Source organism: Ciona intestinalis, chromosome 14 (genome assembly GCF_000224145.3).
Source record: "Ciona intestinalis chromosome 14, KH, whole genome shotgun sequence".
Classification (NCBI taxonomy): domain Eukaryota; kingdom Metazoa; phylum Chordata; class Ascidiacea; order Phlebobranchia; family Cionidae; genus Ciona; species Ciona intestinalis.
This window is the reverse complement of record NC_020179.2, coordinates 778,939-789,200: the sequence shown is the minus strand read 5'-3', so window position 1 is coordinate 789,200 and position 10,262 is coordinate 778,939. Positions and strand designations below refer to the sequence as shown.

Below are 10,262 nucleotides of genomic sequence, written 5' to 3'. Positions count from 1 at the left end.
GTAAGGCTCTGTGTGCTTAGCGTACATCTGTCGTGAACAAGTGTATTCTGACGCCCAGTAAATTGACTATACTGTGTCCATGAAGGTAAGCGCTATAGGTTTACGTCTCTGGAAAGAGCCATAAAGTCCACTCATTATACTACATACTTATTAGTATTATGTCGTTGTAGTCCACCCGTGTTGTGTTTATTGTTTTTGTACACTTGCGCACATGTAGTCCGCTCTGTTTTGGTCACACTACGAGCATCGACTTATTAAATATTTAAAAAGCAAACTTTGTTTTCAAATTGCAAGACATGTTTAGCTCCACGAAAGTATTGTATTGTTTTTTTGTATAACCTAGAAATTCTGCCTCACTGATCGGGTGCACCCACTTTGTTTAACATCGCTCTATAGGGCGTATATAAATGGCAATGTGCATTTACCGGCAATAGCTACAATACAGTGGTTACTAATGGCCCGTCTAAGATGTCAGCCATATAGTAGGGTGGGGGAAGATGGGACACCTTCTTATTCTATTTCATCTTCTCAATTGGTAGTAAACAAAAATATTCAAAGAATTCTAAAACCATATCCTCACGACTCCCCCAAACCGTTATTAATTGTTTAAAACACGATCAGGATATTTAGGTATTATGTGCTAAAAGTGTCCCATCTTTACCCACCTTACTATACAATAGTAAAAATATATAAATACCATACGTGATAACTCGTAAGCATTAGGTTCAAGCCTGTATGAAATATAACACACGTTATAACGACTGTTGTTTTCGAGAATAAAAGAAGTTCTATTCGTTACATTTATTGTGTTCCAGCCTAATATCATACCTACATACGAATAACACCAGGGGTAAGATGGATACCCTCATCCAATAACAACGCATGTTTTATGTTTGAATGTAACTTGCTTTACCATCGCGTGACGGGAAAACGATAGTCGTTATAACACGAGTATTCGTACACCTCGTGCGAGCTAACGAGCTACCATATATGTTGTGGGCGAATAAAGGTTTTATAAATATAACATTGGTTTTATAAATAAAACAACGCCATTTTAAAGTCGGTTACATAATTCTGTAACTAGTTCAAATTGAACGGTAAACGTAAATAAAAACCTTGACCGTCTTACCCAATTATATAAAAACACTTTGAACGCTTTTTAAGATGGAAGGGTATGGCCATGCCTAGATAATTCTGTGGACCATCTCACCCCAACCTATTACAGAACGGTCGTAATAATGAAAATGGGTACCATTTTTAGGCATATAGACTGATTCCTCCTTTCTAGAAACGTAAGCAGTATACACAGAAAAAATGAAGTGTGATTCTGTGCAATTAAACCGTTCTAAATTCATAGCCGACTGAATTTCTAATTAAGTGAATGTCTGACCTAGATTTATTGTTAAGTTTAGCACCAAATCTGAGCCAGCGATAAGCAGTCTAATTAAATTGGCTGCTGGCGATAAAATAGGTCATCCTGAAAAATCGTTTGCGCCTTTATTTAAAATATAGTAGAGTGGGGAAAGACGGGACATCTTATCGTTCTATTTTCTCGTCCCATTTCGTAGTAAACAAAGAACATTCAAAAAATATAAAACCATAACTTCAAAACTTCAATAGACCGTTGTCAACTGTTTAAAACACAATAAGAGAATTTGGATATTATGTGCTAAAGGTGTCCCATCTCCCCCCACCCTACTATATCTGTTTATAGTTCTGTGGGGTAAGATGAGATACCGTTAACACCTAAACATTTTTACTTTAAACAATCAACCACGTTTTTTATAGTCGTAATGGACATGTGGTTACATAATTCTGAAAATATTTTTTGCCCCCGACCAAAAGACGCGAAGAGTAAAAACATGTCTCAGCTTATATTCCCCACATAAATATATTTTTGTACTGTTTGGTGAATTTATAAACTTATATTACCATGCATATACGTTATGTTACTGGTATTTTCTCAGTAGGCAAATTCATTTGTCCACGTTTTATAGGTTTTCAATATTTATGATTTTTAAAATGCTAAAAATGTGGGAGGGGGGTTGAAAGTACAATACAAACACACAAAACAACTCAAACTAAAGATTTATAGTTATGCTAATTCACCTACACAATATAACAAGATGTGTAATGCAACCATGTGTTTATGATGAGCGCTAACATATTTTGTAACCACTCAAATTCCCCGCCACACGAGGATAATGAATAGGTGACTCTGTAGTCTGTACATCTTAGACTGAAATAAAGATTATAAATCTACGAAATAAAATAATTTCTGCTCACTGATTATACTTCTGTTTTATAGATTAGAAACCGTTTCTAATAAATGACCTAATTCGCTATACACACACGCTGTGCGCGAGATAATCATTCTCGCACCCCGTTTATTGTGTTAAAATTGCCGCCTAGATTCACAAAGCGTGACGGCTAGAGCCAGCAACGTGTCGCCTTCAATTACGCAACATCCGGGTTGCGCAATTCTGGATATAAAAGAACTAACAAAGATGACGTAGCTACCTTTTTCAGTTCAGACTTACGAAAGACTCACGTGTCGGCGGTCTACTTGTCCTTTTCGAGCTGTGGCAATTTGGTGAGTGGTTCTATCTTATATCTGAGTACATCTCTAAGGAATTATAGTTTGATTAGTTAAGTTTTTATTGTTAGGAAAGATGAAATCATTAGGTTTTACTTAGTTTAAGTATGTTAGTACTGGTTAGGCGTTTGAATTATTGAAAAACTCAGTTCGTTAACTGTAGTAGTTCTGGTAGCTTAGCAAGTATACCCTGTATACGCCTTTTGGCTTTTTAACAATAACTTAAACTTATTTTACAGCAAATTTCTGTGCATTCGGTTAACCCCAACCTTCCAAAATGAAAGACAAGACTCATATTAACATTGTTGTCATCGGTCACGTCGATTCCGGAAAATCGACCACCACCGGTCACTTGATCTACAAGTGCGGGGGTATTGACAAGCGAGCCATCGAAAAATTCGAGAAAGAAGCCGCTGAGGTTCGTAAAATTATCAAACTCAAGAATAATGGTTTAATTCAAGGGATTTTAGGCGAAAATTAAACCATACAAATATGAAATATCCCTGTAATAAACTGTACAGACCCATGGTATCATGTAATTAACTTATTAGAACTATTTATTCTCGTTTACTTTTAATTGAGAGACCAAATTCATAAGATGCAAAGTTTACGGTTATATTTTGTATCGCTTATAGAAGTTTTTTGCTTAAAAACCAAAAGTTGCCAGCCATGTGTCCCAGACTGCAGAGTATGGCAGGTGCACGCGCGATTTTTTTACAGACTTTCGGTTATGCACGTCACAATTTGTCCTACGCACGCCAATTAATTAAACAAAGAAAAAAATACGTATTAAATTAAGTAAGATTTCCTAACGTGGCTTGAAAATGTACATGCTTTGCACGCAGATTTTTAATGATAGCATGCGCGAACGCGAAAAATAACCGTCTTGCACGCGCGAGATCTCGTCAGGAACTGCCATACTTTGCAGACTGGCATGTGTCTGAAACATGGAATGCATTCTTAATCTAATTTATTTGCTACTTGTTGAATGCCTAAAATATCGAACAGTTTATTTGAGCTTAACAGTTTATTTGATTTTGTTAGATGGGCAAAGGGTCTTTCAAATATGCTTGGGTGTTGGACAAACTTAAGGCCGAGCGTGAACGTGGTATCACCATCGATATCGCTTTGTGGAAGTTTGAAACCAACAATTACTCCATCACTATTATTGATGCTCCCGGTCACAGAGATTTCATCAAGAACATGATCACAGGAACATCCCAGGTATTTTGATGTCCTAACTTGGGGTTTCTAAAATATATGTGAAAATAACAGCTTTTGTTGGGAACTGATAACTGTAAATTAGTCCATGATCATAACTGATTAGGCAGATGTTTTAGTTTAAGGGTTTCTAAGATACGTGTAAAATAACAAATTTTGTCAGCTGCCAGATTCTCTGAATAACTGTAAAGTAGTGTATCATAACTCATTATATCGTGCACTTGGTTTCCAAATATTTGCTTGAATTGATAGGAATCCCTGTCTGCTGTCTATTCAGAATTGAATTTGGTTTAAATAGAATTGCAAAAAATTCTTGTGGGAAATAGAATTTTCATTTATTAATTTAAATTTTAGGCCGATTGTGCCGTGCTTATTGTTGCTGCTGGTGTTGGTGAATTTGAAGCCGGTATCTCCAAGAACGGTCAAACACGAGAACACGCTCTGCTTGCGTTCACCCTTGGGGTCAAGCAAATCATTGTAGCTGTCAACAAGATGGACAGCACGGAGCCAAAATACTCCCAAAAGCGGTAATTAAACTTTTAAACTATTTCTGATTTGTTTTTGTTGAATTTATAATCTGTAAGTCCTACAGTGTGCAATGTTATTGACCACAGATTTACACCGAAAGTGGCCTATTTATTGAAATGCTAATTTTTGGTAAAGGTGTAATAGCTAAAGCAGAAATTTAAACTGTTATTTCATAGGGGCCCCTTGTATGATATCTATTAAACTGCTAATTGTTGTGAGGATAAAGATAACAATTTTAGTGATTGGGTTTAACAGTTGATATTTTTCATCAGTTTCGAAGAAATCAGCAAGGAGGTGACGACTTATTTGAAGAAGGTCGGTTACAACCCCAAGGCTGTTGCCTTCGTCCCAATTTCTGGTTGGCACGGTGACAACATGCTGGAGGAGTCCGAGAACATGTCTTGGTACAAGGGGTGGAGCCGTGAACAAGATAAGAAAACTTTGACTGGCAAAACCCTCTTCAATGCCTTGGACAGCATTGCCCCACCAAAGAGACCAACAGACAAGCCTCTTCGTCTCCCACTTCAAGATGTTTACAAAATCGGAGGTCGGTGTTTTTGTGGAAAATGTTATTCTAAGAGTGTCCCATTTGATAGTAAACAAGAGTACTTACATACAGTCACTACACTAAAACAGCATTGTTAATTGTTCAAAGTATGATCAGGTTTACATTTAGGTGCTTAAACGTGAACGCATATTACCATTTGTTTGAAGAAAATATTTACTTACTAAATAAAACTCTACTTTTAGGTATTGGAACTGTCCCAGTCGGACGTGTGGAAACTGGCATCTTGAAACCAGGAGTCGTTGCCACATTCGCTCCAGTTAATCTTTCCACTGAAGTCAAATCTGTAGAGATGCATCACGAGTCTATGACAGAGGCTCTTCCAGGTGACAACGTTGGTTTCAACGTAAAGAACGTCTCTGTAAAGGACATCAAGAGAGGTTACGTTGCTGGAGACTCAAAGAACGATCCACCAAAACAGGCTGAAACTTTCACAGCTCAAGTAAGAAATGCTGACAATTTTGCTTGTGTTTTTAAATTGCACTTTTACAATTTTATCTAGGTACTAATGTATGTAAATATTAATGTATTTTTGTTTCTACAGGTTATCATTCTGAACCACCCTGGTCAAATTCATGCTGGATATGCACCAGTGTTGGATTGTCACACTGCACATATTGCTTGCAAGTTCCAGGAATTGAAGGAGAAGATTGACAGACGTAGTGGTAAAAAACTGGAAGATGCACCAAAAGCTGTAAAATCTGGTGATGCCGCCATCGTTGTTCTGAAGCCACAAAAACCAATGTGTGTTGAGGCATTCCAAGAATACCCACCACTTGGTAAGTACTATGCAACTACTTCTAAAAATTCATTTGTGTAAAATTAAAACAAATTTTAAGTGTAAACTTGGAAATTGATTTTATACTTATTTAATTTTGGGACAAATTTATTGTAAAAACTTGTTTGCATCTATTCATTGAAAAATAAAACTTGTTTAGGAATATAGTGAAAGCATTTATTTGGTATTTTTAACCGAACTTTTATTACAGGTCGTTTCGCTGTCCGTGACATGAGAAACACCGTAGCTGTCGGTGTTATCAAGAGTGTGGAGAAGAAAGAGGTCGCCGGCAAAGAGACCAAATCTGCCAAGAAAGTCGGCAAGAAGTGACTGCAGCCAACGACACCGCCCACCATCACTTCTGCAGTTTTACTCCACCAGCTTGCTCACCCTTCTAACCATTTCAGCCTAGTTAAACCCCCAGTTCAATTTGTCAGCCTTTTAAATTGCGTCATGACATTTCAGTTGTTACTGTGTGCCGCTCTGTCCACATGGTGTAGTTATGTTTTTCATTACCCCCACCGAAAACACTTTCGTAGGAAAAAACCCTCCGTTTCGTGCCAACTTAAAAGTGTTATTTTTGTTTCTAGCGCTGCTTAACTTATTTAAAATGACAAGACTATCTATGATTTTAAACCATGGCTTTGAATGGCGTACATGTATTATTGTGTTTATATTCAGTTAAACCGTACTATTACTGCTTGGAAAATTCAGTTCATTCCTTCACCGAAGGTGCTTAACGTGGTTGGTTGCGGTGTTGTCAATTTGCTGTTGGAAATAAAGCTTCTGTTAAGTGTATACTGTCTCTTGGTTTGCAAGATTATTATGGATCCAGATGTTGTATATACAAGAGTGAAGATTTAGCGTTTTTATGTGGTAAAACGCCCATGGTGATCTATTTACAGTTTTTAAGTTGAGCTGATCAATTTTCACATGATGATCCTGAACGACCAGGGGCACAAAGGCATTTGCAGATTGTCCCATCTCTCACTACGACCGATCTACCACTATTTTCACAACGGCCAGTACATTTCGAAGTCTGGTATTTAGCGAAGTAGTGTTCAATTGCCAAAGCCATGTTTCTCTGCTTCGCTCTGTCTGGGATGACCGATGATATGGGTCGCAGCTGTAAAATTACAAATAGTCAGTTTTTCTGACGAAAGTGAATGTTGATTACATTCAAATGAAAGTCGTTGATGGCTAATGCCATCGTTCATACGCTTTAATTAGCAGATTATGTGGTTATATTAGATATCTTTACCAGTAATATTGAGAACGCCAAGGTAAAATCTAGTTTTTTGATACTTAATGAACAGCCATATTAAAAGCCATACATGAAAAAAAAATTAAAAAAAACATACATAAACTCTCATAAGCTGACACAGTAGGTCGTGGCTGACACGAGGTGTATGAAACAAAACGCTCGTGTTTTAACGACTGTTGTTGCACCGTCACGCGAGAATAAAGTAACTTCCATTCATACATGATACAGTTCTTACCTTGAAATCGATGACTGCAGGGCTAAGTTTAACTGATGCTGTCCAGTTTTCGTAAGCATTTGTTGTAAGTCGGTTTCTAGCAAAGAAACTGAGAGCACTAGCTGTATGAGACTGCCCACCAATCACATTTGATATAACTTCCTTAGCAGCCATTGTAAAACTTCCTAAATATTAGTAAATAACGAATAATAATGTGTACATGACTCTGCTTATCAGTTAGATTGCACAAATAGAGGGTTCCTATAGTATAGGCCTACTTAGTACTGTGGGGTAGAATGGGATACTGTTAGCACCCAAATCCCATATTTCCTGATCATGTTTTAAACAATTAAGTGAGGATACGGTTTTATAATTCTGTTATTATTCTTTGTTAAATACCAAATGGAACGAGAAAAGAGAATAAAAATATGTCCCACCCATCTTACCCCACCTTACTATAAGTAGGGTGGGGGAAGATGAGACACCTATTCCCTCTGTTTTCTCGTCTTGTTTGTTAGTAAACAAAGAACATTTAAAGTATTGTAAAACCATATCCTCACGACTGCCCGCATAGACCGTTGTTAATTGTTTAAAACATGAACAGGATAGTTGGATATTATGTGCTAAATGTGTCCCATCTCACCCACCTTACTATAATATCCTTTAGGATAGGTAACAAAATAAATACCGTTATGTCGTCGTGACAATACATTATTCGTACACCTATTACTTCCACCGCTGCTGCCAAGCTTAAATATCTTAAAAGAAGCCTCAGTTTTTAAGCAGTTCCTCTGTTCTTCGTCAGATAAACCTAAAAATGCAGATAAATAGCTGAAGTCTTACGTTAATTTAAACTATTTTTACACCTTCATATGAAATACACTACATACGGCATTAAAGGGGCATACCAACGAAAAATCAAAATCTGTATATTAAAAAATTCTCAAAATTTACCTAGATTATAATAGGTTTTTACGTATAACAGTAGACATAATAACTTATTTTTAATTCCAATACGGTTCGCAGTATTTTGGCAAACCTGATTCTCTGAGTTCGGCCTTCGAAAACCTGTACACGAATTCATACCGGCCGCCCAGCACACCAGAAGAGTAGAAATGCGTTCCGTAATCTGTTATGAGCTCCGAATATTTGGCATAATCGTAATGTTGGGGAAGTTCTAGTAACCGTTGTCGAAATGAGTGGGACAATTTAAACGATCTTCGAATGGTTCTGTGTCGATAAATGTTTTAATAGAGTTAATTAAATACTTAATTGCTATAGAAAATAGAGTACCGCCTTTCATCAAAGCTGATAAAATATCAGGCGTATAATACAAACATAGAGAGTGCTTTTGGGGAAAGATGGGAAAACATTTGTAGAATTGTTTAACTGTAGATTTCTGTGTTGTTGGTTGTTTAAAACAAGATCAGGAAAATTATTATTTTGGTGCTAACGTTGTCCCACTTTACCCCGCAGTACTATATAGCCCATTCAACTACCTGAATCTGGATAAAACAATGTTGCTGAAAACTCTGAAGTATTTGACGTCACTAGATGTTCCGCGTTCGATGATTCGTAAAGTTTTTGAATTTCTTGTTTTGGTTGCACCTCCACTTAAGCTGAATATATTTCCAACTAAAACGTTAATGAGTTAAAGTTGTAAATTTTTCTGTAAATTTGTTATCTCTTTTTGTTGTAAACATACCTAGATGAGACTTTAAAAACTGTATAATGAATGCTACTTAAATTATTAAATTATTAAAGGTGTGTATTTTAGGTGATTTGATTTATAATCTTTACGGTAGTAGTGTAAAAAGTAAATGACCTTGAAATGGCCTTCTGTTAAAAAAAGTTTCTTAAACTAAACATTAAATTAAACATATGAGTAAATGAAGCACAGCTCTTATGTTCCGACATTTAGAAATGCAATGTGGTAGCAACGACGAGCCTTGAATCCATTACCTCTGGGTTAGAGTCAGGTCGCTAACCAAGTGTGCCATGGCATATATACTGCAGTCACGAGTTTCTGTTTATATACAAGCGTACTTACAAGAAAACGATGCCGAGCCCTGAAGTTTTCGTTCCATTTCTCCTTTTTCAGATTCGTAAAAACTTTTCGCGCTTTCGTATGAAACTGCAGACACGGTAGTTTGGACGCGACTCTGAAAATTGTACAGATATGTTTTACCAATCTGAATATTTAAGTATTTTCATGCTTTTTGTCGTTAAGCGACATGATAATATTTGGTTGTATAGCAATTAAGTCTTGGTCATCATTCGCATTGTGGTTATAAAAATATTTAACCCTTGTTAGTGCGAAACAAAAAATCAATCAGAGTTTAAACAAAATAATTTAACTGCGTCACGTTTCATTGTTCAGTTCAAACGCTACTGACAGTAAATTTTGAAATTCAGTCACGAAATTCCTTTTTTTTAGTAAAATATTTATTCGGTTCTATGTGGGCGTTCGTATATATATACAGTAGGATGGGGAAAGATGGGACACTTTTTAACTCTCTCGTCCCATTTAGCAGTAAACAAAGAACATTCAAAAAATTATGAAACTATGTCCTTATGACTCTCATAGACCGTTGTTAATTCTTTAAAACACAATCAGGATATCTGGATATTATGAGCTAAAGGTGTCCCATCTACCCCCACCCTACTGTAACACGAAAAACTGTTGCGAACCTGGAATCGGAATGATTGCATATTTGCTGGTTTTCGAAACAGTTGATTATGTTCGCCACTTCTTACTCTTCCACATCTTCCACCGTATTGACGATTATCTAGAATTGTTCCGATCTCCTCTCCTAGTGTAATGTCGTATCTGGAGCATGGTATTGTATTATGAAGACGGTGGTATAGAATGGACCGCATTTTCATTCCCATTTCTCGGCTCAATTGGTAGTAAACAAATAATATTTACCCTTCAGAATTATTTACACGAGAAGGAAGTATAGTAATTTAGGTGGTATTCCTTACCCCACAGTGCAATATATAGTAAAGGAATCAANCTGTCGGAACCCAAGTTGCCGGCGCCGTGGCGTAGTGGTTAGCGCGCCTGGCTCCAACCCAGAAGTAATGGGTTCAAAG

At 36.8% G+C, this 10,262-nt stretch overlaps 2 protein-coding genes across 2 annotated transcripts in view; one reads left to right on the top strand and one right to left on the bottom strand.

Annotated features, from left to right (window-relative positions):
* Positions 1-2,411: 2,411 nt before the first annotated feature.
* On the top strand, positions 2,412-6,486 carry LOC100179043 (elongation factor 1-alpha). The gene is made up of 8 exons (XM_009862419.3): positions 2,412-2,593; positions 2,836-3,014; positions 3,641-3,820; positions 4,172-4,344; positions 4,618-4,892; positions 5,096-5,352; positions 5,455-5,689; positions 5,900-6,486. Exons 2-8 carry the CDS (start codon positions 2,874-2,876, stop codon positions 6,016-6,018), a joined length of 1,380 nt encoding a protein of 459 aa, XP_009860721.1. The 5' UTR covers positions 2,412-2,593; positions 2,836-2,873; the 3' UTR covers positions 6,019-6,486.
* Positions 6,290-10,262, bottom strand: part of LOC100176718 (complement component C6) — an 11,582-nt gene continuing 7,609 nt past the window's right edge. Inside the window, exons 5-11 of the mRNA XM_002130752.5 lie at positions 9,858-9,996; positions 9,217-9,328; positions 8,666-8,801; positions 8,206-8,396; positions 7,855-7,977; positions 7,188-7,351; positions 6,290-6,814 (exon numbers count right to left, since the gene is read on the bottom strand). Coding sequence (XP_002130788.3) covers positions 6,611-6,814; positions 7,188-7,351; positions 7,855-7,977; positions 8,206-8,396; positions 8,666-8,801; positions 9,217-9,328; positions 9,858-9,996 — 1,069 coding nt within the window. The 3' untranslated portion in view covers positions 6,290-6,610. The remainder of the gene's footprint in view (positions 6,815-7,187; positions 7,352-7,854; positions 7,978-8,205; positions 8,397-8,665; positions 8,802-9,216; positions 9,329-9,857; positions 9,997-10,262) is intronic.

Coding starts and splice junctions, on each gene's coding strand:
- LOC100179043 (XM_009862419.3), top strand. CDS start 2,874: ATGAAAGACAAGACTCATATTAACATTGTTGTCATCGGTCACGTCGAT. Junction 3,821..4,171: donor TGATCACAGGAACATCCCAG/GTATTTTGATGT, acceptor TTTAAATTTTAG/GCCGATTGTGCCGTGCTTAT. Junction 5,353..5,454: donor CTGAAACTTTCACAGCTCAA/GTAAGAAATGCT, acceptor TTGTTTCTACAG/GTTATCATTCTGAACCACCC.